The sequence below is a fragment of the Phlebotomus papatasi genome, chromosome 2 (assembly GCF_024763615.1).
Source record: "Phlebotomus papatasi isolate M1 chromosome 2, Ppap_2.1, whole genome shotgun sequence".
In the NCBI taxonomy this organism is placed as follows: Eukaryota; Metazoa; Arthropoda; class Insecta; order Diptera; family Psychodidae; genus Phlebotomus; species Phlebotomus papatasi.
In genome coordinates this window covers 41,608,957-41,634,771 of record NC_077223.1, presented here as the reverse complement: position 1 = coordinate 41,634,771, position 25,815 = coordinate 41,608,957, and the positions used below count along the sequence as shown (strand labels likewise).

Here is a 25,815-nt window from a genome sequence, read left to right as displayed (position 1 = left end):
TACACGACACTACACAATTTTCTCCGTATTATTTAAATTTTGGGCAAAATATGATTTCACATGGGGATGAGTATACGCATTCCGATGCTAATACGATTCCATCGATCGAAGAGAGGATAAAGGAGTTAAAATTGGCCAGACAGAAGGCCATGGATAGGTCGAAGAAATGCCATGAGTCGTCTAAAAAGCGATACGATTTACGTAAGAAGCCGGGTAGATTTTCCGTGGGTGACGTGGTCTACAGGCGATCCTTTGTGTTGTCTGATGCCAATAAAAAGATTCAGGCGAAATTTTGTCCATGGGTGAAGAGCAAGGTGTTGTCCGTTCACGGACAAACTTACGAGTTGGAAGACCTGAACACTCATCGCAAGGCAGTATTCCACCGTAAGGACATCAAGCCAGGTTAAGGGATTTTTGCCAGCAGGACGGATTATTTTTTTGGCAACAATATCGGCATCGTCACTGGAACTTTCTTTTGTATCTAACGTAACTTGATTTTTGTACGGGTGTATGAGCGGGTAACGTAGAGAGACCATATTATTAATTTTATTTAATTTCTATTTCTTGTGAACGGAGAAATTCATAAGTAGGCCATCGTTCATTATGGATAGACCTAAATTAAAATTATGGTCGTTCGCCTTTAGGTGTTCATTTTGATCGAGATGATTGATACAGATATAGCCCAGCCTTATGCTGAAGCGAACTATGTTCGGCTATTTCAATCATCAAACTGTTATCCCCTTTTAAGACACATTGCTAGCAGTGTCCCTTGGGAATTTAAAGTGAGTAGCACTTCTTGCTGTCACTAGTATTTTGATTCGGTATTTCGTCAAGACGACAAAACCAATCAATTTTTATTGGCCAATACTTTAATTATTTTTCTCCTTCGTCAGTTTTGACGTCACATATAATTTCGGACACCTTAATTCGATTATCTATTTTATTTTACTTTTTTTTCGATTGGGATGCACTGAATTCGGTCGCGATTTGTTTCCCATTTCTCTGCAGTTAGAGGCAGCCACATTTTTCTGATCGGGATGTAGTTTCTCGAGTAAAATTTTATCATGTTCAATATTCGAGGCAATAGGGCAGTGTCGGTGGAAAAAGGGGTTTTCTCTTTGCCCTTCAGGATTTCTCTTTCCCCAACATTGTAATTCGGCTGAGACTCTCCTTCCCGCTTCTACATTTTTACGCGGAATGCTCTTCAGCGGAATAGCTGAAATCCTGATCGGATTATAATGGTGCTGAGGCGGGAGATTTGGGGGGATAAAATCGTGACCATTCGTGTAGAGTAATTCCCTATTAGATCATGTATATTAATGATCCGCCTTGGTGATCGAAATGGGGTGGTCCTTAGTAATAATATCTTATTCTTTTGAAAGTATTTACACACACTTTAAACTTATAGTTAAGTTATTTCGCTGGCGCTAATAATTAGGTCGGCCTATCGATGCGAAATCCTTAACATTTTTGACTTATAACTATTAATTCTAAATTTTATTTTTTTCTCTCGAAATTGTTACTCTCTAATACTACTCATTTTGTTTTGCTCTACTACTTATTAATTGTTATTGTTATTAATGAGATTTGTTATATTTTGTTTTTTTTTTGAGATTGTGGCTTATTGCCCCCTGGGGGGTTCGAAATCTTTTTTTTTTTCTCTTTTTTTTTGGTGACCCCGGGGTGTGTGTTGCGAGCGCAACATATTTAAATTTAAAACTGCGGAGTGTGTTGCCCTGCTGAGGCGACGAGGGCGCTAGCGACGAGGAGAGGAGGTAGAAAAATCAGCAGCAGCTGATAAGTAAAAGAGCGCCAATCGGTCTCTTTCACCACTGACCGCCGAGGAGGCAACATCAATCACCTCGCCCATCTCCACCAGCCCAATCCCCAGCAGCAACACCATCATCACCACCAAGCATTGAAGCCACTGAAGCCACCGGGAGCCCCCAAGAACACCAAGCCCAATGCTGAGCTTTCCGGAGTAACCTCTGCCACATCCACCTCTCCCAAATTCCCATCTCAACCTCCGTGGGAGTGTTCTCACCGGAGAACACAGGGGAGTGTGGGACATAGTCCTTGCCCCGAACGTGGGACCTGAAGGAAGGAAGGAACGGAGGGAATAGAAGGGAGGTATAAAAGATTTTTCCCAATACAATAGAATTGCAACATTTTATCTTTATATTGAATTTTTTAACTTTTGCTAAATGCAATTTCACATTTAATAAAAAAGAGTGAAAAAATAGTTGCAGCTCACAAACGGATGTTGGTTTACTTTATTTCATGTAATCGTGTTTAAAGTACAAAAAACCCATTTGGCTTTTGGTATATCAGCCCAATCTCTCGGGGGCATCATTTAAATTTTTTGCAGCTGACACATTTCAAATACAAAATTTATCATTCTAATTGAAAGGAAACTGGGAAATCCAAATAAAAAAATAGAACTTGTGTAAATTTAATTTAACTCATCTGTACATTTTATTCTGCTGTCTGCTGTTATTTTTCAATTTAGTGCCAAAGTTCAACAAGTAAATTACTCGAGTTAAAATCAAAGGAAATGCTGTGAATTTTAATTGCTTCGAAGCACTGCAAGTCACTAATTATGAAACACATTAGTAATTAACATCCTAGGCAACCAGAGAAATTCACTTCTGATTTTACCCTAATGATTTGCAATTATTGATTGATGCTTTGATCTGTTCATTATGATGCACTTTTATGGTGTTTAACATAATTACGTAATCACATGAAATTTAAGAAAAACTTATTTATTGGATTTTATATATTCTTTCGATATAAATAATTGCATTTCAGAATAAATAATAAGTTTAAAAAATATAATTATCGTTCCATTGAACACACTTGTTCTTTGATGATATCTAATTTTTCTGTTCCCTGTTCTATTGCATCAACTTGATAACCCATTTGTTGTCTAATCAACTGCATTTTCTTGAGATTTTGAGCACTGTTATCCATGGAAGCTTCAGCCAGAGCAAAATTCTTAGCGGCCTGCATTAGAATCTGCAAAAATAAATTACAAATAATAAAAACAATGCATATACTTAAAATGTATGAGAACCTAACCTCATTTGACTTTGAGCCACGAACAATTTGGCGCGCAACCGAAGCCGAATTGTGGACGTTCACCATAACTCGGTCAGCGAGTCGGCGCTTCGAGTCACTGAAGAGATTCTTTGCACTGCTCGAAGAAGCTGAAGCCATTGCTAACAAATAAGAAAAACAACATTATGAATGAAAACGAGAAAAACTTCTCCATATTGATAAATATACTCACTTACCAAGTGCTAAATAATCTCAAAAATCTAATAGGAAGTAAATTTTCAGAAAGAAATTTACTTTTTGGAGGAAAACATGAAAGGTGTTTTTCCACTTCAAAACAAAAACAACAGGCGAATTTCTGACAGTTACAAAAACGTAGGGGAAATTTGGGACGATTGATGGTATAAGGTTTTCCATTACTTGTGGTAATATTTCTGAAATTTTCTTAATTTTCTAGAGCTTTTATAAATTATAAGATGATAACAAGTCTTAGTTGTTACTGTTCTATTTATCTATAGGAATTATTCATTCTGTGCTCTTCTTCCTAAAGAGAATTGACTAATCCGTCTTATATATTTCGAAATTATGCGTTAAAAAGCTATCTAAAAATACATATTTCATAATGTTCTTCGAAATAATACAAAAACTATGAGCAAATTTGTTTAAATCGCCATGCAATTTTTGCAAAATTTTTAGAAGAAAAAGTGAAATTTAAGCTTAATTTTTATTAAGCTTGAGCACTCAATGGGTCAAGTGGTAGAGCACTCACTCTATCATGCAAGTGTCCCGGGTTCGAATCCCCTTTAGTTGAATAAAAAAATAATATAAAATGCATGTCTAGAAATCCCCTTCAGGGAAGGCCTTGTTCCTTCATAGAATGTTGTACCAGCATTATTATTATTATAGCTCGATAGGCCCCTGTCCCCATCTTGAATTTTTTGGAAGGATCTTGAAATCAGTAATGAATAGGTTAAATATCCGTAAATGACTTATTTTTCTGTATTTCCATTTTTTGTTTGTCCGTATGCTTGTAACTCCTGCCATAAGAGTCTAGAATGATCACTACTTCACCAATTTTTGATTTTGAAATGCTTTTATTTAAAATAAATCAACGAAAATTAATAAATACTCTAAAACAATACAAACAAAAAAAGGAGTAGAAGTTTTAAAAATTTCTTTAGATTCAGTTTCATATGCCCTCTAATAATGTTTAATCTTCTTATCTGAATAATCTGGTTTTGTCTGAATGATGTTTTATGAGAAATAAATCATTTAGTTTTTTTTCACAACAATTGGTTATCTAATCCCCCCAAGACCATTTTATCGCTAGTAGACTACTGAAAACCAAAAGTTTATGCGAAAAAGTAATTCTCGGCGAGCTCTATTTCATGAGAATTCGAGCATTCATCTGAGACGCTTTGCTGCCTCTTTTTAGATTCCTTTAGCGTTATTTCATTCAAAAAAAAACTTCTATGAGTTATTTCCTGTTTACGGTAACTCAATTAATTTATTAAGTAAATTGTGCTTTGACAGTCTCTATTTTCGGGTTTTAAGTAACGCGCAATTTTTCACATGCTAGTATTTTTCATGAAAATTATAAACCTAATCTGGGACAGTGTTCTGTGAGGTTCTTGACATTCAAATGATATTGAAAAGTTCGCCACCAGTGCACAGTGCTTCACTTCGCCGGCTTTTTCTGCTATTTTCCCAGCATTTTCGTGATTTTTCCCAGTGAATTTTGGTGCTAAAGCAATGTCTGCGAGAGCCTTTCTTCCATCTGAGCCCTCTTGGCAAGCAATTCAAGCATATTTTAATGAAAATGGTGCCAAAATCAATATCAAAAATCTCTTTGAACAAGATGCCAATCGATTTGAGAAGTTCAGGTAAATCACGTTAAGTTTAATAGCTTTATCAAAAAATCAATGAATTTATTTGATTAGGGCAGTTTGATAAATACGATTGTTGAATTAATGGCGCCATAAGCGTGGGTTTAAAAAAAAACTTTAAGAGATTTCATAACAACTCCAATTACTTTCATTGCTGTCGAATAGAAAGGAAAAAAATGTCGCACGACCTCAACACCTTTCCAGGTCATTATCATTCGTTTAATATGCAAATTGTTTTATATGTTTCAGTTTAAAACTCTCAACACCTGCTGATGGTGATATTCTTTTGGATTACTCGAAGAATCGTATCACTGAGGATGCTCTGAAGCTGCTCCTGAAGCTGGCAGAATCTAGGAGAGTGGCTGAGGCCAGGACTGCAATGTTCTCTGGAGAACATATCAATATCACGGAAGATCGAGCTGTTCTCCATGTCGCTCTGAGAGATCGGTAAGTTTTATTCAAAAAGAAAAAGCCTAATTTTGGGACAGGACCGAAGATTTATAGGGATATTTTGGGACACAATATGGCGCACTGTAAATTCAAACATAGAAAATTTAACGAATAATTTTAATGGCGTCTTACTTGAAGGTCTGGTCAGGTCATTCTTGTAGATGGCAAAGATGTGATGCCCGATGTGCGTGCTGTTTTGGCTCACATGAAGGAGTTTTCTGAACAAGTAATCTCAGGCTCCTGGAAGGGTTTTACGGGCAAGTCCATTACCGATGTGGTTAATATTGGGATCGGAGGTTCAGACTTAGGACCTCTGATGGTTACTGAAGCCCTAAAGCCCTATAACAAGGGCCTAAGGACACATTTTGTCTCCAATATCGATGGTACTCACATGGCTGAGACTTTGGGTCGAGTTAATGCAGAGACCACATTGTTTATCATTGCTTCCAAAACCTTTACCACCCAGGAGACCATTACGAATGCAACATCTGCCAAACAATGGCTTTTGGAGAAGGCTAAGGATCCATCTGCAGTTGCCAAGCACTTTGTGGCTCTTTCCACAAACACAGAAAAAGTTAAAGCTTTCGGTATTGACGAGAAAAATATGTTTGGATTCTGGGATTGGGTTGGTGGTAGGTATTCTCTCTGGTCAGCTATTGGTTTATCCATAGCTCTGGCAATTGGTTTTGATAACTTTGAGAAACTCCTGGAGGGTGCTTACTTCATGGATATACACTTCAAGTCGGCTCCTTTGGAAAAGAATGCCCCAGTGATACTTGCTTTGCTGGGTATCTGGTATTCGAACTTTTTCAATGCTGAGACCCATGCTCTCTTGCCCTACGATCAATACTTACATCGGTTTGCTGCATACTTCCAGCAAGGTGATATGGAGAGCAATGGAAAGGGTGTCACAAAATCTGGAGAAAGGGCTACATTCTCCACAGGACCCATTGTCTGGGGAGAACCTGGGACAAATGGTCAACATGCATTTTACCAGTTAATCCATCAAGGAACTCGACTCATACCATGCGATTTTATAGCCCCTGCCCAAACTCACAATCCCATTGCCGGAGGTGCTCATCACAAAATCCTCCTGGCAAACTTCCTGGCTCAAACTGAAGCTCTAATGGCGGGAAAAACTGAGGCTCAAGCTCGTCAGGAACTTGAGAAATCGGGGCTCTCGGGAGAGAAACTAGAAAAACTGCTACCGCATAAGATCTTCACGGGCAATCGTCCGACCAATTCAATTGTCGTGAAGAAGGTGACACCCTTCACATTGGGAGCCCTTATTGCCCTCTATGAGCACAAGATCTTCACCCAAGGCATCATCTGGGACATCAATTCCTTCGATCAATGGGGCGTGGAGTTGGGTAAACAACTTGCCAAGGCCATTGAGCCAGAACTTGCCACTCCAGATCCCGTGAAATCTCATGACTCTTCCACCAATGGACTCATCAATTTCCTCAAAGCCAATTGGTAATTGCCAATTCTTCATCGAATAATCAAATAGTTGCATTATAATGCATGGCATAATAATTGTTAATTATTCATTCAATAAAATATAATGGTTGGTTGTGTAAAACATTGCATTTTTATTGTTGCTAATTTGGTATCATTGCAAGTGAGGTGCTTTTTAGGCAGGGGCATGGCGTTTCCTATGTTTCCCATATATTTCTAGCGTGCCGAAAAAACTTTTGAGTTTATTAGGTGTTTTCTGCCCTTGTAGAATGAATTAGCAAATAATACAAATACAAAATAAAAGCCAATTTAAAATAGAATAGGCAACCGGAAACCCCAAATTGGCAACCTACGTAGTTTTGGAGATATCTAGTGAAATGTGTACGAAAACAGGAAAAAACTTACACTAAAACTGGTCGCATTTTTCAGAACTAATGTCACCCCCCTGTTTTTAGGTGTGATTCCTTCTAATCACACCTATTGTAATCCTCGGATTTTCTCAAAGCGCTCAGATCAAGCTGAAATTCACAGGGTATATGTTTTGAACATCCCTGATGCCGAAAATCATAAGCCGCCATTTTCGGGTCCGGCCGGCCGTCCGGCCGTCCGTAGTACGCAATATATCCGGTTTGGAAAGAGATTTATCTTCAAAAATTTTTTTTTAAATATATCCACTCGCGCGTACGACGATTTATGTGCTATCAGTTTTTTTGAAAAACCGGTTCTAAACCGGTTAACACTTGGAAGGAACCTAGTGGCAGGCGCTGCCAATTTAGTTTTCAACAATGAACAATATATCATTTCGCCTGGAGGCCTGATTGAATACATGCAGAATTTATCTGGCTATATTTTCGTTATAAAATTTTTAATAAAAATTAAATATTAATGTAAATATATTGCAAAAACAAAAAACTGCACTAGGAAGAACCAAGTGACAGTTGCTGCCATATGCATTTTATATGGTAGTTTGACGTTCTGCAGATGTAATTTTCTTGATTGTTAGTATATAAAAGCCTTAAAAGAACAAATTGAAAGTGTTTTTGCAAATTATTGAGAAAAGTTATGGGGGAAGGTGACATGCGTTTGAATGCGTCAGTTTTTGAATGCTTCAATTTTACTTTTATTTCCCAAAGCTAAAATTCTATTTTGTTAAGCGAAGTTAATAGAAAATAGTTAATAGTATTAACTATTGTTCATAAAGTAGAATTTTTGCTTTGAAAAATAAGAGAAAAATTGAAACATTCAAACGTTGCCGCATTGAAAGGCAGACCACTTCCCCTTACAGCGTTATCACACTTGCACATTAAAATTTTAATGTGATTCACATTAATTGTCGCTTGTGAGCGTCCAAATATGTTATTTCTGTCTTTGAATCACTTAATATTTGGAGTTTTTCTATTTATTGATAAAGAAGTGGACTTGGCCTGCAAAAATAAGTTTAAATTTACTTAAAGCATAAATATTTATCACATTAAAAAATTAAAAAGGAAAACGCATTAATTTTTCGCATTAATGCTATAAATCAATTTATATCAAATTTTGCGGGCCAAGTCTACCTTTTTATCAACAAATAGATCAAATTTTGAATATAAAATGATTCAAACACACAAATTACATATTTGGACTCTCACCAGTGACAATTAATGTGAATCATATTACAGTAGACTCTCACTCAATCGGCTCTTTTTCAATCGAGCGACAAATTTTGTTGACAGTTTTCACGCTAAATTATGAAGCTAATTTGCTCAAATTCGCTATAGTTCTTCCTATTTTATCGTGATTCTTTATAATTGAGCGCATTTTGTGGAATTTACAAAGGCCTTGACGCTAAATTCTATCGCTAAACCGGATGATATTTTGCCCCATATTCCCGATTGAGAGAGAGTCTACTGTAAAATTTTAATGTGCAAGTGTGATAACACAGTTACTCCATGATTCTGATAAAGATGAAAACATCGAATGGTTAAAAATCTTTAGATGCAGTACCCAAGGAGGTGAAATTTCTGATTCAGACACCAGAAAAGAACTGACTAAAGCTCCGAATGTTTAAATATAAGTAAAAATATCAAAATATTATTTAAAATTCGATAAATGGCAGCGGCTGCCACTTGGTCCTTCCGTGACACTTTTAGTTAGGGTTCTACGAAGTGTTAAAAATCACGTTTTGTAGTTTATCTCGAAATCTAAGCATGCGATTTTGAATTTTTTATGTTTATGTTGTAGTCCAGAAAATTTAGACCAATTTAAAAAAAAAAAAATGGAGACATTCGTGGAACAATTTTCGAGATATTTCACTTTAAAGATTTCAACTCCAAGAAAGCGAGAGAAGAGAAGCGGCGACGGACAAGCTTTTCCCATATATATAGCACTCTCTCACTCTCCCTTTCTGTCTCTATCTCTACATAGTAAGCTTATATTCGAAGATTTGTAAGATGACATATACAATTCGCGATCCGCGATTTTTTTCGCCGATCTTCGCGGGTCGCGAATTTTTTCTCGGATTTTGCGGGTCGCGACTTTTTTTTGCGTATTGTCGCGGGTGCGTATTTTTTCACGGATTTCAGCGAGGCGATTTTTCTCGTGGACTTTCACGGGGTGTATATTTTTTCGCGGATTTTCGCGGGTCGCGAATTTTTTCGCAGATTTTCGCGGGGCGCGAAATTTTTCACGGATTTTCGCGGGTCGTGTATTTTTTCGCAGATTTTCGCGGGGAGCGTATTTTTCGTGGGTTATGAATATCTTCGCGGGTTCTCTTGGGTCGCTGACAGAGATTCTAAACGTACGTAAAGTTTGAGGCCTCTATCTATCATAGTTTCCGAGATAATCGACTTTAAAGTTTTTCAGACACTCTCATGCATTTCTCATCCAATTTTCCTTATTAATAACGATGATATATTACATACAGTTTAAGAATTATTAAATGAAATTTGCATTATTTATTTATAAATATCGTTCGAGTTTGCCACAATCCAAATTTGCAATTAAGGAATCGCACCTCTATAAGCTGATCTAGGCTTATCACTGGCTTTCAAGATGGCGGACTTGGTTTAAATATGCTACACGAGGTGATTTATTCATTCGTTTTGCGAAAAGCGTCAGAAAATTACTACCTTTCTTTATCAATTCAATAATTGATAAGCTACAGCTGACTGTTGCGATGATTTATCGTTTTATTTTTATTACAAATTACTTCAATAAATCTATCAAAATCCGGTTTCTGTTTATCAGCCATTGACCTTGCAAAATGGCGGATACAACTGTCAAATTTTCCAAATTTTTCTTTTACTTGAGAAAGAACACAATAAAAAAAATATATTTCAAAGCTTTATTTCTCACTGAAATTAGTTACAGTGGAATGCTATGTAGGGCCCCTTTGGACCAAAAATGACCTCCAAGATCGTCTTCAGTGGCGCGGAAATGTGGCAGTGGCGTCCCAGAAGGATTTGCGAGCGTCATTCATGGTGCTCTGAGCAGTAAAGTATCTGCAACAAAGTCAAAAATGATCGATTAACAAGTCGAGCAAGGCAATAAAATAAATATTCAATAGCTTACTTTCCCTGCTCTGGAGCCACTTTCCACGATTCCTCAACGTCAGAGACGTTCTTGATGTTATGGGGTGAGTACTTGTTGTAGAGTCCCCAGATGCTGTTCATCATCTTGCCATTGTACTTGACTGGTGTGTATTCCATCAGCTTCTTGTTGTTGGAATAATGTTGTTTATCTTGGCCAAAAAGGGGCGGAATACGCATCACTGACGTATCCTTCTCAGACGAAAACTTCTGGCCAATCTTGCAGGCGGCAAAGGCTCCCTGGGGCAACGACGGCATCGCTGAGCAATCTGGGAGAGAAATGCCACAATTTGAGTAACTTGTGCATCATATTTGCATTTGGTGATAAACATTGAGAAAAATTTTCCATTGCATTCCTCTTTGAAGGAATTTCTCTGTTTCTTTTTTCTTCTTTCGAAAGTGGGCCAAGTCATATAACTTGATAAGGCGATAAAATCAAAAATTGTTTTTTCAGTCACAACATTTAAAATGCATTTCCTGAAAAATGTTCGATAATCTTTCTCCCTGAACGACCAAAGAAATAAACAAAACAATTGTGCAAGTATCAGCAATTTTGATGAAATTTGACTCATAAAAAATGATGAAATTGAACAAAATAACTTGAGTGTATTTAATTTTTATGGAAATTTCATCAGATATGTAAAATTTTGATACTTAATAAACATGGAAAATTACTGGAATTATTATGAAAAGCTCTTAGAAACTATGGGAGATTTTCCTTAAGGTCATTCAGTTGATATTTATCAACAAATAGCATTAAAAATATTTGTATTCATATTTTTCTAAAACCAAGGGTTTAGTGTGCAGTTTTCAAAAGCGAACTGTATCTTGACAATTTCTTTTTAATTTCAACATTTTTTTTATATTTGGAATCATTTTCAATTTGGAATTTTTGGATTTTGTCTACGATTTCAGATGTGTAAGAAGAAAATATGTAAAGATTGAATTCTGTAAAATATTTTAGCATCATTGTGTTTTGATTTGGTCAATTGCTTGAAATAATTGAATGTTTTAAAGGTCTGCGAATCCGAAGATTGCAAGAATGTTATAAAATTTTATAGGACAAAATATTTTCACAGATTTCAATTAAAAATTTGAAAATGCTTAAAGTTAATTTTTAAATATTCTATAATAATTTTTTGAGGAATTAAGACCAAAAGAATAGGGGATAGTGCCCATGCTTTGTACGATCCCAATCCCAAGCTTTGTAATGACTAAATTTTTCCTATGTTTCTTAATAAATGTAACTCATCGCACGCATATTTTAAAACCCATTCTTTTAGGGGAAAGTTCCCGGTTTTTAATATTTCGGAATCTCATTTATTGAGAAACATAGGAAAAATTTAGTCATTACGAAGCTTAAAATCGCACGAAGCATTAGGCATTTTCCGCCACTTCATTATTTAGGTCAGATTCTTACGTAATTATATCTATGTGATGCTACGATTTGGTTTAATATTGACAGAGTATTTTTTGGACCATTCCTGATACTGAAAATGAGCAGCCAAATTTTTTGATTTTGAGATATTTTCAAAAAAATATAAAAATACGAATTTTTGGCTTAATTCAAAAATTTGCTCGTGAGGCGTCAATCATTTTATGTTGATCTTAAGGCACAGCTTAAATAGACCTATTTAATGAAAAAATTGAAGATCGAAAAACAGGTTTTCGAGATATTTCAATTTGAAGCAAAAACCAATTTTCAAATATTTTTCAGTTTAATCTAACTTTTTGCGAAATCTACTCATTTTAGTCACGCGATTTTAATTATTTATAGCTCACGTTGTAGAGCTAATCGAAGTAAACTAATTTTAAAAAAAAACTTCAGTATTACCGCAATAATTCTCGCGATATTGCATTTTTCAGTAAATTGATTTATTAAAAAAATCCCATTGTAATAGAGTATATTCACCAGCCTTTGAATGTTTCAGTCTTACAAATATCAGTTTTTTTTTCTTTTTTCCAAAAGAAAAATTCTGTTTTTTTAATCGAAGTTAATAGAAAATAGTTAATACTATTAAGACTATAATGTTTATAGAATGACATTTTTACTTAGGAAAATAAAAGGAAATTAAAATAATTCAAAGGCTGGTCATTTTCCCCTACTAGTTTGTGCGATTTCGACCATTTTAATTCCATTTTGCAGAGTTGTTTGAGTAGACACATTTAAAATCTCAGCTAAAATAAATCTATAGATCTATCTACATTTTTTGATATATTAATTATTAGAAATTTAAAAAATATAAAAAAATCATTTTCAATACGACACTGTATTTAATTTTTTATGCTTGTGCAATTTAGTACGTTTCTGGTTGATGTTACAGAGCCTGCAGAGCTAATTGCAATAAAATTTGCAATGAAGAATAGAATAGAATAGAATATTTATTTAATCACAAAATAGGGTTCATCCCTCTTACAATTGTGTTAAAGAAAAAGAAGATTAAAATTGAAATAACAAAAGAAAACAGAGCTAAAGAAAAAAAACATGAGGTGAAAAAAAGATGAAAAAAAAATAAGATGAGAAGATGCTTCTTTAAGATTCACTCAGCCTGGACCCGAAAAAACTGACGGATGCCATCCGCGGACCTACGCATGTCACTAGGAATTGCGAATCCCATATCCCATCATCGAAAGAATCACACCTTTATAAGCTGATCTTGGCTTATCACTTGGCTTTCACATTATATCTTTATTTGTTTTAATTGTAGCAAAAATATGTTTTGCAATTCGAAAATATCTTCTGAAGATTTTTTTATCCCTGCGATGTTGCTAATCCCGGGAGAAACCCACTGAAACCCCTAAACCTAAATTATTCACTAAAGCATTCAATTCATACGATTAACTTCAAATTATATTTTGTAAAATTTGTAAAATAACTCATTTGCTTTTCATAAAAAAAAGTTTCTTGTATAAAACTAAAGTATCATCTATACTTATTATTTAATAGTTTACGTATTTAAAAAAAAATGGATTACAGATATTTTTCGAATAGTTCAATAACTAAATCCATTTAAATAAATCGAAAGTTGCAAAGTTGTAAAGATGCCTCATACTGAATTTTCCCTTTGTCAAAAATATTTCATATTTTTAATCATTGAAATATATATATAAATGATTTCCGTTTTAGTTATTTGATTTTATTTTTAGTGAGAAAATTTAGTGAAATATACTGATTCAAATTTAGCAGGAAAAATTACCCTTTGTTCATTATTACTGGTTATCTATACTTTTTAAAGAATCCCTCGAATCCTCGTCGATAATTTTTCTATATAATCCCTATAATTTATTTTATAAATGTTTATTAGTAAAATTCGGAATGTCATTTTCCAATTTTATTTTTTAATCCTTAAACCTAAATGATACACAATATAATTGTGTTATTATAATGTAACAGTCACACATTATTTTGTCGAAATTTCAAAACTAACTTCTTTAGTTTTTTTTCAAATTTAAACTGGTCGAAAGGACTTCATTTCCATTCAGTCGACTCAGACCCTCATTCTGAGATAAAGGCGTAAAAAACTTAATAATATAAATAATTAGAACTTAAACAAAATGTGGGAATTGGATGAAAAATAGTAGTCCAGTTTGAAATAATATCATTCTCATTCGATTGTTCATAGGAAGCAGACGTTGAAGTTACATTCTTTTCAATTAAATCATTTATTAAATAAAAGGAAGAGTCTTTTCCCTCAATATCCTCCTTTCCCAAATCCTACAAAAAGATTATTTATTCTTAATAAATTCTCTCCGAAACGTAAGATTTTCTCCAGCAAACCAAATTGATTCATTTTTTTCAAATTCAATTTAATCTCTTTTCAAAGCTTTCATAGGGTCAGTTTAGGTCTTCAACAATAAATTTATTTACAGAAAAAAATCTGTTTCTAAAGATCTAAGTAGAGGTAGGTAGGGCTACATTTTATTTAGATCCACAATTGTTCTATCTATACAAATTATATCATGTTACAACCCAGTTTCCTTTAGAAATATACGAAAAAATCGTATAACAATGTAGCTCCAGCTCCACAGCTCAAAGTAGCCCTACCCCCCCCTAATTGGCCATCATTTTTTTTTTAATTAAAATTGAATAAAATCTACTTATCCAGAAAAAATGTTTTCAAAAAGAACTGTTCTAATATTTAGCTGAATTAATCTCAAAACCAGTAGGTAAACAGGTCCACTATTCACGTCTTAGGTTTCAGTATCCTTCAACTTATCCACAAAAACCAAATTGGTTACAATTCTTAATAGCTTTAAAAATAGTTTTATTTTTCGGTACCTATCCAAGAAGCAGTTTTTTCATGTCTTGCAGAATAATCTAAATAAGAAGAAACCAATATACTTGTATAACTTTTAGCGCTCTTAACAGACACTACTAAAAGTAAAGTGGCGCACTTTTAAGTAGTTTAAGAGCTTCTACAAGACTTTTAACACAAAATCCTCATTATAAGCATTTTAAAGGTGCATTACAAGACTTGCCGAAGTTTTGGTTCTATAAAATTTAAAGATTTATTTCTGAATTGAGCCGACCAATGTAAAAAATAAGCAAAAATCGTTAATTTATTTTAAAAAAAAATCCCCAAAAATGTTTTACGTGAAAATGATTATTTCGATTAAGTTCGTAAGATATTGTCATTTGTTTGTAAAGTTTCGTCAGAGAAACAAAAAAGTACGAACAAATGTTTATAAAAAAAATTCTCGTCATATCATCATTAAAGTACAAACTTTAACGAACTTTTTTGTGGGTTATGCGATTTAGGAGCATTTTGTAGAGGAATTCACAAATATTTACGAACAATTTTACAAATTTTTTTCTGTGATGTACTCTAATTTCCGAGTAATTTTACAGTACTTCTTGGCAAGATTTTGACTGACTTTACTGGACATTTCTAATTTTTGAAATATTATTTTTTTGTGTCCGTAAGTTTGTTACCCATCTAGAGGCCAAACGGTAAGAGATACGAACATCCGGTCTTCGGTGACCCTCTCTCAAATTAGCCTCAGATTTTCAATTCTAGATATTTAACTGATGTTAAACGCAGATTTATTCATTTAGATTTACTTACGAATAGTTTATTTCGTTTAATGATAATTCATGTCAATCATAAGTCAATCGCTTGATCGTTTCCTAGTTTCTAACCCTTATCACTTTCTTTTTAAGTTTTCAATTTATTAGAAAAATATTTTACTCCCAGTTACTCGTATGAGAATATTTTTTATTTAAAAAATTAACTTTGATAATGAAATCTTGGAATTTAGTAAACAATTTTAATATTTCAAGTTCAAAGACTGAGTACTTGCGTCAAACTAAAACGAACTGGTAATGAATCTGTTTTATTCGGTAATTTCCAGAATATTCAGACTGACTTTTCTAATTCAAAGAGAATGCACAAGGGGAAAATAGGGAAAATATTAAGGGATAAAATGTGTACACCACGTTCTTTTTTATTCGACATTTCCAGAATTTTCATGAAAATTTTCTATAACTTTTCCGATCATATCAATTCATTTGCCCATTAAAGGCGTCTACACATTATTGGGAGCAATTTTTTCGTCAAAAATTGCGTTTTTGACAGAAATTTGACGTTTCTCCCTACAAACGCTGCAGGGAATTTCCTTCAAAAAAGCAATTTTTGCCAAAAATTGCTCCCAATGTGTAGAGGCCATAATGATTGATGACTTACCTGTACAAATATCAAAGAGGCAGTCAGCAAGAATTTCTGGAAGAGCCTTTGTGGCACAAATTACGTGATAATCACTTTGATGGGCAGTCAAACACATTCAAAAGGCACAAAACAACTAAAGAAAAATCAATTCAGTCACGGTAAGAATCACAGAAGTATCCCTGAATCACAAACAATCAGGTAGATAGTCTCAATAAAAAACCAGTCTTCTACGCAAAATTAGCACAACTCGAGAACTTTCCGGAGTCCGGACACAAAATCCACCAAGAGAGCTGGAAGCAATTGAAAGCGTGATCTGGGATTGAGGGCACTTTTATAGCTATTGCTAAAGTGTTATCAAGATTAACCCAGGTCTTGGGGGTTATCAGTTGTATATGAAGCGAAGCCGGGAGATTAGAGCTCCGGGCGAGGCTTCGCCACAAGGTTATTAGTTTAAATTTTTGGGTATAGTACAGTGTGCTTCCTCGCGATCTACTTTGAATATTCAACCGATCTTCGGAACACTAATTCTCTATCTCTGGACATTGGAGACCTCGCCAAGCTAATAATAGACATTTTTTTTTCATGACATCCAACAATTTATTTCTCCTCCAGACACTTCCCTCGCACAAAATTTAATCAGAAACCTCCATCTCTTCGTCATTTTCTGCCATTTCCTCATCTACTTCCTCACTATCTTCACTCTCTGCCTGACTCCCACTGCCCTCTGACGAATCCTCCTCCCACCCATCCTCGTCATTGTTTGTCTCTTCCAGGCCAATTTCCGAGTCAGAATCTGACGCTTCATCCTGATGAACAATCAAATTCTTGTTGATCTTGGCAATTTCATCGCGATCAACCTCAGAATTGCCCCGGATTTGCGACAGGATGAGATCCAGACGTCCCCGAACCCTGGTCAGGGCTTGTAAATTGCTAACTCTGTGCTCAACAATTCCCAGGAAGGGTTTCATCTGACTCCTGAGATCCTCTGATCCAACTGCCATTAATTGCCCCACGTGCAGTTCAATTAGAACTTTCATCCAGTGCGTCGCACATTCGACACTGAAATAAATGCGTTAGAAAATTTTTCATGACAGAATTGAGACTAAAAATATCTAGATTAAGATAAAGATAAATTTCTTTAAATTTCTTCAAAGTGATTTCTTTGTAAACAAAAACTTGCATTTTTTTTTAAAGAAAGAAATCGGTGTATTTTTTTTTTAATTACTCAAACCAGCCAATAAGAAACGGTTATTTTCAATATGGCTGACATATTCTTGCATTTGTAACTTTTGTTAGCCAAACCCTCCGCGCCCTCTGCAGTAGGCATTCCGAAGAAGCAATCCGCTATTTTTTCGGCTTTTTTTATTTCTAGATAAATTTTCTTGAAAATATCAAATAATTTTCAACTTATGAAAGATATTCTCTTGAAATTCATTAAAATTTATCACTCATCAAATTTATCATTATTTATTATTCCATGGATAATTTAATTAATACACCTTTCAAAGTAAAACTCAATGGAAGTACACATAAATTAAAGTTTTATCCCTAATGCTATAATTAATGTGAGCAATACAATATAATCTAAGTGACATTGTGGTAAGTACCATCCCACCTAGAACAATAATTGTAATTGTAGGAATTTCTGTATTATTGAAAACACTGGAACAAAATTTGGCAAAATATATATGGTGGCGGCATTACTTGTCCTCTATCTTTACTAGTGATTCCAGAAACGGTTAACCGGTTCGAAAAACCGGGTAATCGTCCTATTTTGGAGACGGTTTTAAAACCGGTTTTTAAAGATGAAACCGGTTTAAACCCGTCTTTTTACAGAACTTTTAAAATTTCTCTAAACTCTGAAGATTAAGTTTATTTCTTAAAATTCAAGATTTGCAAAATTTTTCCTTGACTTTAGAAGAGAACTTGGATTTCAATATGATTCTAAGTGTAATATGTAGTATATGGTAGTAATGTTAATATTTATGAAAGATAGTCGTAATGGGTTTCCTGTACATTTCTTCCACTCTTGAAAAGAATTATTTGCTTAAAGGTTATCGGAAATTATTTCAGAACTTTTTCGCTTGGAAATATTTTACCTTTCAAACCTTAATTAAATATTTACAAGATAAAAAATCGATTGTATACTGAGAAAAAATTGTAAACAGTTTAGTACAATCTTGTAAAATATTGTTTAATGTGTGAAAGTAACATGATGCTACCTCTTTCTGTCTTCATAGAGATTTTTTATTAAATATTGCTATATTTTAACTACATATCTTATTAGACCCAAAATCATCAAAATTGTTACACAAGATTCTTGTATTTTTTTTAGTTAAAAACTGGTATTTAATAATTTCTCAACCGGTGGAGTAAAAATCCCCAGAGATTTCCTTTTATTTTATTTCTTTTTTTTTTCAAAATGCCTATGGAATATTTTCTGTGAAATTATTTGTGAATTTGGTGCAAATTATAATCGTGATTTTCATGACATATAATACCAAAAATTATGCATTGGTATGTTTTCTGTAAAGAATGATCTAAAAAAATGACTTTAGAAACAATTCCCGACCGAAAAATCTGGATTTTTTTTCTTAAAAAATGAATAATTTTGACAATACTTTTACAACAATATACAAAAAAAACTATAGCGGAATATAGGTAGCGATTCAAGTTTTCGAAACTTAAGTTTAAGAAGATTTAACTAGTTATAGGATTTTGAAAATAAAGAAGAAAACTCTTTCGGTTTGTTCGTCAAAACATTCTCTATATTTTTTCCAAGATCTAGAATAAAATTTTCAAGTATTTCCTCATTAAAGATTGTCAAAAATGACAACTTTTACCAAAAAATAGTTATTATTACGTCAATCTACATAGCATTAGCTTTTCCATGGTATAATATTATTGCAAAACCCCCGGTAATTTTTCTGCACTCTGAAATTTTCAGAACTATTTTAAAATATTATTTTAAAAACAAAATAAAGCAATAAATAAGTTCTCATTTAACTGAGAAAAAGAATATATTTGTGTGTTAAATATTACATCAAAGTTTTGGTTCTGAAAATATGTTCAAAATTCCATAACTTAAGTCTAAATTTGAAACCGGTTTTAAACCGGTTAACCGGTTTCAGAGCCATCCAAAACCGGTTAACCGTCTATCCTAAAAACCCGGTTATTTGGAATCACTATTCTTTACTTATGGTCTCCTTGAAAAAAAATGCACTTTTTTAATAAAATGATTTCGAAGAACCTCAAATTCAAAATATTTGAAGTGTTAATAGCACATCGCATTGTTTCGGTTTTGAGAATCATTTTATTACGATCATTTTTCATTTTTAAATTTAAAAGACCCATAACTGCGAGACACCAGTCACTCATTTATTTACCGATCTACGGGATCCTATGTTTTGTGCAAGTCTTATATGTTGCAAGAAGCTGGATAAAAAGGATTGAACGACATCCCCAGAAAGAATTGTTTCTAATGAAAACTTATTAAAAAATAAATAAAAATTGAACTTACTTTTTGAGTTTTTTCTGCATTAATGTTGTCAGCTCATTTATCAGTGGACGAATATATTGCGGAGGAAGATATTTCAACGTTGTCCTAATGCTGTTCTTATCTTTTGTGAGTAAGACATCTTGCAGTATTCTGAAAAATAACCAAAAAGAGTGAAATAAGACTCGATCTCAACATAAAAAAAGACCGTTGGAAACATCACTCATGAACAATGAGTCAGATTCACGGTGTCTTCCCCGACACTAAGATCTATTTTGTTTTATTTTATTTAGCTCAAATTTTAAACTATATTAGTTACGCAATTGAGAGTATTGAAATGAGCCATAACTTTTTTTCCTCAAATAAATATCACAATTACTTTGTTGTACATGAATCTGTGCTGATACCATGGAACCCATGAAACACACGATAAGCACTTTTTGAGCACAAATCGGGAGAATTATCTCTCTGTATGTACGCATAAAATCTGGTACAAACCACTTTCTATAGGTTTATTTTTCTCAAATTATCAGACGTTTTTTCATTACATCAAAAAGTCTTTGTATTTGTTGGAGATGAGCAAATAATCATCTTACTTTCTCTCGTTATCCCAGACGTCATAAATAAAGTACAGGCTCCTGCAGAACCTTTACGTTTTGAAAACATCCCCACGTTCAAATCTTTTGTCTAAAAAATGTTATAATATATTATCTGCTTGCCAGAGGTATGCAATTATATTTAATGGAAAAATTGAAATTATGTATTGCTCATTTTCAATTATTAAGTAACCAGTTATAGTATTTTACTGACAAATTGTTTGAGATGAATCTCTAAGAATTATTTTTTTAAATTGGGTATTTAAGTATTTAAAAAAAAATAAAATTCTTTTGATTTGGTTTTAAGAAAATCTACCATCTAAAATATTCATCACCCCCTACTGAATTACTATTTATGAAATCCACTGCACCATTTCAGAAATATCCTAGACATTTTCTAGCCGATCCCTGACAAAATATTGAAAGCCGAAATCCGAAAATAGACAAAATACCAAAAGGCTAAAATCCTGAACGGACCAAAATTCAGAATGAGCTAGGATTTTCAATGGGCCAAGATTCTGTAAAACTAAAATTCCGAACGCAACAAGTCCCAAAGCCAAAATCCCAAAAAGATAAATTACAAAATGGGCCAAAATTCCACATGACTCAAAGCCCCGAATAGCCGAAATCCCAAAAAGCCAAAATTCCGAATGAACAAGAATCCCTAAAAGCACTCTGAAAGCAAAAATCCTTAAAAAAAAAAGTCAAAAACCCAAAATCCTGAATAGGCAAAAATCCAGAATGGGCCAAGATTCCGAATGAGCCAAGATTCCGAAAAGCCAAAATCCCGCACGCAACAATCCTGAAATCTAAAGTCCCAAAAAGATAAAATCCAGAATAGGCCAAAAATCTGAAAGTCAAAATACGAAATTACTCGAAATCCCGAAGAGCCGAAATCCCGATTAGCCGAAATTCCGAATGGTGAAAATCACGAAAAGCAAAAAACCCTGGAAATCAAAAATCCTGAAAAGCCAAAATCCAGAATGGGCCAATAATCTGAGAATCAAAATACAAAATAATTCGAAATCCCGAAAAGACGAAATTCCGAATGGACAAAAATCCCGAAAAGCAAAAAACCCTGAAATCAAGAATCCTCAAAACCAAAAATCCAAAATGGGCCAAAATCCGAAATGGGCCAAAAATCTGAGAATCAAAATACGAAATGATTCGGAATCCCGAATAGCCGAAATCCCGACAAGCCAAAATTCCGAATGGGCAAAAATTCCGAAGAGCAAAACACCTTGAAATCAAAAATCCTAAAACCCCAAAATCCTGAAAAGCCAAAATCCAGAATGGGCTAAAATCTGAGAATCAAATTACGAAATGATTCGAAATCCCAAACAGCCGAAATCTCGAAAAGCCGAAATTCCGAATGGTCAAAAATTCCAAAAAGCAAAAAACCCTGAAATCAAGAAACAAAAAAACCCAAAATCCTGAAAAGCCAAAATCCTGAATGGGCCAAAAATACGAGAATCAAAATACGAAATAACTCGAAACCCCGAAGAGCGGAAATCCCGATAAGCCAAAATTCCGAATTGGCAAAAATCCCGAAAAGCAAAAAACCCTGTAATCAAAAATCCAAAAAAAACCCAAAAACCTTTAAATTGCCAAAATCCTGAATGGGCAAAAATCCAGAATGGGCCAAGATTCCGAAAAGCCAAAATCCCGCACGCAACAATTCTGAAATCTAAAGTCTCAAAAAGATAAAATCCAGAATAGGCCAAAATCTGAGAGTCAAAATACGAAATGACTCGAAATTCCGAATGGCCGAAATTCCGAATGGACAAAAATCCCGAAAAGCAAGAGACCCTGAAATCAGAAATCCGAAAAAGCCAAAATCCTTGAATGGCCCATAATCCAAAAAGGGCTAAGATTCCGAATGGATCAAAATTCCGAAAAGCCGAAGTCAGAAATACAACAATCTTGTAAGCGAAAATCCCAAAAAGACAAAATCCAAAATGGGATAAATTCCCAAATGACTCAAAAATCCGAATAGCCAATACAAAAAAAAATAAAATCCAGAATGGGCAAAAAAAACCCGAACGCCACAATCCCTAAATCTAAAATCTCGATCGTTGAAATTCCGAAAGGCCAAATTCCGAACTCTTAAGCGTCACAGCTACTCCCATGATTGCATCCGAATTTTCTAAATTGAAACGAAAATTTTTTAGGTTTTGGGAAATTATTGCAGATATCTTGTCAGATTATCTTGCCTTTCGAGATTTTGACTTTCGGGATCTTGGCGTTCGGGCTGCTGGGTTTACGAGATTTTGAACCATTCAGAATATTAAATATTCGGGATTTCGGCCAATTGGACCCATTTGGGATTTTGGCTTTTGGGATTTCGACCCATTCAGGATTTTGTCTCTTCGAGTGTTTCTTTTTCTTTCGGGATTTTGATTTTCGGGATTTAGGCCGGCATTTCTAATACAGTAAGGAAAATGTGGTTCTTAATTTTACAGGAGGAAGAAACCTGAAATTCGAAATTTTGCTTTTCGATTTTGAGAATTTATGCAAAAAAAATATCATAAAAATAGATTCTAAAAAATCCATGCATTCTTTTTAAATTCCTTCACAATATTACTGAAAAACACTTTAGCCATTTGCTGCCAACTAATAATCAATTTAGTTCAACTTTATAGTACTCAAAAATTATTAAGCATGGAAGTCTAAATATTTATTCACTAAAATGTTATCCTAATCTTTCATCTAGAATTTTTTTATGAAATAATTGATCAACTCTGATTAGAAGTAAAAAGAAAATGAACTCACTTTGGATCGCGACTGTGAAGAGCCTGGATGAGGTAGTGCATATTTTTGGCCGGAGTCACAGTCCCAGCTCCCTGATCCTTCGACAGTGCCAAATTCTCCAGCCTCTTTTCCATGGGAATCTCAATGGTCTTCAGGGTCTTCTTTGTTTCCCCTCCCAGAACATAATCCACTTTTGTGTGATCCACTAGCACATGCTTTGCTGCTTCCTTTCCCCCTTTGACCTTCCTGGGATCATCTCTGATGAGAATCTCATGAGGTTCTTCCTGCTTCGGCGTCAGACTTTCGAATCTCAGGCATCCGGAGCCTCCGTAAGCCAACAAAACGGAATCTGTGAATTTTGCCGCGACCACGGGCAGGGATTCGGCAGTTTTCTTGTCATCTGACACCAGAGAGATCCTCCATCTGGCCTTAATGGGCTTCACGGAGTTCAGAACCTTTTCCAGACTTTCACTAAAAATGTGCACAACTCCATTTCTCGACGTTGCGAGAATCTGGAGATTTCCCTGGTGGAATTTTACATCCAAAGTAACTGCCAGATCGTCCAGCAGAAATGTCCCCACGGAGTCCTTTTTCTTGACAGCCTCTAGATTCCATAGGGAGAGATTTCTGTCCATTTTGGAGGCAGAAATTGCATATTCTGACCCTTCTGAAGAGAATGTTCGCAGGAAGGTCACTGCGGATGTGTGTCCTGTGAACGTGTGCTTCAGCTGACGAGTACTCGGAAGCCAGGCCTTAACTTGCCGGGAGGCTGTGACAACTTTTTCTCCAGATTCTGTAACATTGATGCACGTCAGGCGTTCGTTTGACGTACTCCACTCGCCCACGGAACTTCCTTTCTCCAGATCCCACACAATAACCTTGGAATCTTCCCCACATGTATACAGAGTACTTGAGGAATGCCCCGAAATCCCAGTTACAGCTCCCATATGACCATGACCCTTCAGCGTGTGTTCCACCTTAAAATTACCCAAGAATTCAGTAAAATTTTCCCGCAAAAACCCAAGAATAAGTTACTCACTTTCCCTGTGGCTAGACTGAACACCAAAACGCCCCCCACTGTGGTCCCCAAGGCGAGAAAATCCTGTCCGGAAACTGACGACCGGCGTGATTTTTTTGACTAGAAACATAACCTCACTTTTACTGAACCGAAACAAATTTTCCCAATAAAACCAATAAACTTTCAAAATTATCTTATTCAATTATAAGTAGGGAGTCTTAGTATCCCCCTGAATAGAAAATCTTGGTAAGGATTGTGCCAAAAGCTGAGGAAACACAGAAAGTCACTCACCAGGCCATGTTTCAGCGTGATCCACGTGAGGCAGGTGCAAGGGCTGTTGTTGACGATGCTGGTGGAATAATCGTGCTTCAGTTCATTAGTTTCACAATCCCACACTTTGATTTTCCCATCATCACTAATATTCGCGTAGAATTTATTGTCAGGAGAGAAACATCCCGCGTGTTGATTCATTTTGACAACATGCGCGACCAAACAGGCTGCTGACACGACTGACAACCTTCAGGCAAAAAATAAAATTAATATGCGCCGACTAAATATTTTGCGGCGGATTGATGCCTGCCGCCGGCTTAGGGATTGTTAAATCACAGGCGCTGCTACTTCAATAGAATGCTCCATTTGGTCATCTCAATTCAATTCCTCTCTTTTTCGCAGGGATCTGCTGTCTTCACCTCTAGACTTCTTCTTCCCCTGGCTGATAGTGATAGATTAGTGGCCAAATTATCCATATTTTTCCTAGTGTATAGACAGCTTAAAGGCCATTATTCTTCGTTTTTATTGTAGATTTAATAACGGAAACAATCGCGACCCCAATAGGGTTAAGCGGTTGAAAATAAATTAATGAAAAAAAAAACAATCTACAAATTAGGTCGTGTAGAATTAGTACTGACAGAATATGAAGTAGAAACGCTGAGCACGGCATTGAATATTCTTGAAATATTCACTGCAGCTGTAGTGGTCCTCCAAGCATCGCAATACCCCACTATAAATATTAAAATAAAACACTGTTCGATTGAAAGTATTGGAAATAATTTTGGAAAGGGCTATGTTCAATAGAAAATAGGCATTCACCATTTTGTAATATTGATTGAATAAGGAAAGACCGGAAAATTTTGGACAATTTTTGGTCATTGGACAGCAGCTCATAGTCATAGTGGCTTATAGTGGATAAGTTCCTTCCAATCCCATCGCACAATAAAACCTTTTTACTCATTGATCTGGGCTTGGTGATCTTCATCACGCTTAGACCAATTTTTTTCCGACTGTTGCTCTCGCATGTGACTCTTTTTTGCTCGCCAATCACCATCCTGTGCAATTTATATATCGTGAGATATTGCTTATTAAGAATCTTGCGATAAGGAGTTACAACTTTTTACTTTGTCCTTATATGTTTATAAATTTATAACATTTTCTATCAGTTTTTAAATATTAATTTTTAGGCTAAAGTCCATGACAGAAAGTGAAGGTTGAGCCCGTTGAGCCATTTCCAAAATGAAATGGCCAGTATTACAATTGATCACTTGGCACTAAGGCTACCATTAACAGAAGATATGGTGTTGGCATCAATTTTAGATCCAGCTTACCAAAATTTAATAAATGCTAGTTTACAAATACCTCGACGAAAATCACAAATCAAAAAGAAAGTTTCTCTCTAGATTTCTCGATTCTAATTCAGGGAACTCTGAAACTGAAATTGAGTCACAATCGGATTCCATTCCAGTAAGTATCCTTAATAACAACTAATAGAAAGCGAGTTATAAGCCTAGATCACTTTATTGGGTGAAATTTTTAACGGAACCGAACTCCGAATGGATGCAAGGCAATAAAAATAAAACCGACAAACAAAAAAA

The 25,815-nt window shown here is 34.8% G+C and overlaps 4 protein-coding genes across 5 annotated transcripts; 1 reads left to right on the top strand and 3 right to left on the bottom strand.

Moving 5' to 3' along the window:
* Positions 1–2,243: 2,243 nt before the first annotated feature.
* Positions 2,244–3,414, bottom strand: LOC129800308 (BLOC-1-related complex subunit 7). 2 transcript variants are annotated; one of them, XM_055844596.1, is made up of 3 exons: positions 3,293–3,414; positions 3,082–3,221; positions 2,244–3,018 (listed from the first exon to the last, which is right to left on the bottom strand). In XM_055844596.1, the coding sequence occupies exons 2-3, from the start codon at positions 3,217–3,219 to the stop codon at positions 2,839–2,841; spliced, it is 318 nt and encodes a 105-aa protein (XP_055700571.1). In that variant the 5' UTR covers positions 3,220–3,221; positions 3,293–3,414; the 3' UTR covers positions 2,244–2,838. The 2 variants fall into 2 exon arrangements, with proteins under 2 accessions (XP_055700571.1, XP_055700570.1); XM_055844595.1 differs by having other exon boundaries at positions 3,297–3,414.
* Positions 3,415–4,666: 1,252 nt separating this feature from the next.
* Positions 4,667–6,975, top strand: LOC129800906 (glucose-6-phosphate isomerase). The gene is made up of 3 exons (XM_055845644.1): positions 4,667–4,940; positions 5,193–5,390; positions 5,532–6,975. Exons 1-3 carry the CDS (start codon positions 4,810–4,812, stop codon positions 6,871–6,873), a joined length of 1,671 nt encoding a protein of 556 aa, XP_055701619.1. The 5' UTR covers positions 4,667–4,809; the 3' UTR covers positions 6,874–6,975.
* A 3,187-nt stretch (positions 6,976–10,162) lies between these two features.
* Positions 10,163–16,622, bottom strand: LOC129800904 (uncharacterized). The gene is made up of 3 exons (XM_055845641.1): positions 16,105–16,622; positions 10,404–10,689; positions 10,163–10,333 (listed from the first exon to the last, which is right to left on the bottom strand). Exons 1-3 carry the CDS (start codon positions 16,199–16,201, stop codon positions 10,255–10,257), a joined length of 462 nt encoding a protein of 153 aa, XP_055701616.1. The 5' UTR covers positions 16,202–16,622; the 3' UTR covers positions 10,163–10,254.
* A 36-nt stretch (positions 16,623–16,658) lies between these two features.
* On the bottom strand, positions 16,659–24,466 carry LOC129800903 (WD repeat-containing protein 43). The gene is made up of 5 exons (XM_055845640.1): positions 24,239–24,466; positions 23,969–24,067; positions 22,951–23,906; positions 19,607–19,735; positions 16,659–17,145 (listed from the first exon to the last, which is right to left on the bottom strand). Exons 1-5 carry the CDS (start codon positions 24,416–24,418, stop codon positions 16,719–16,721), a joined length of 1,791 nt encoding a protein of 596 aa, XP_055701615.1. The 5' UTR covers positions 24,419–24,466; the 3' UTR covers positions 16,659–16,718.
* Between the last annotated feature and the right edge of the window lie 1,349 nt (positions 24,467–25,815).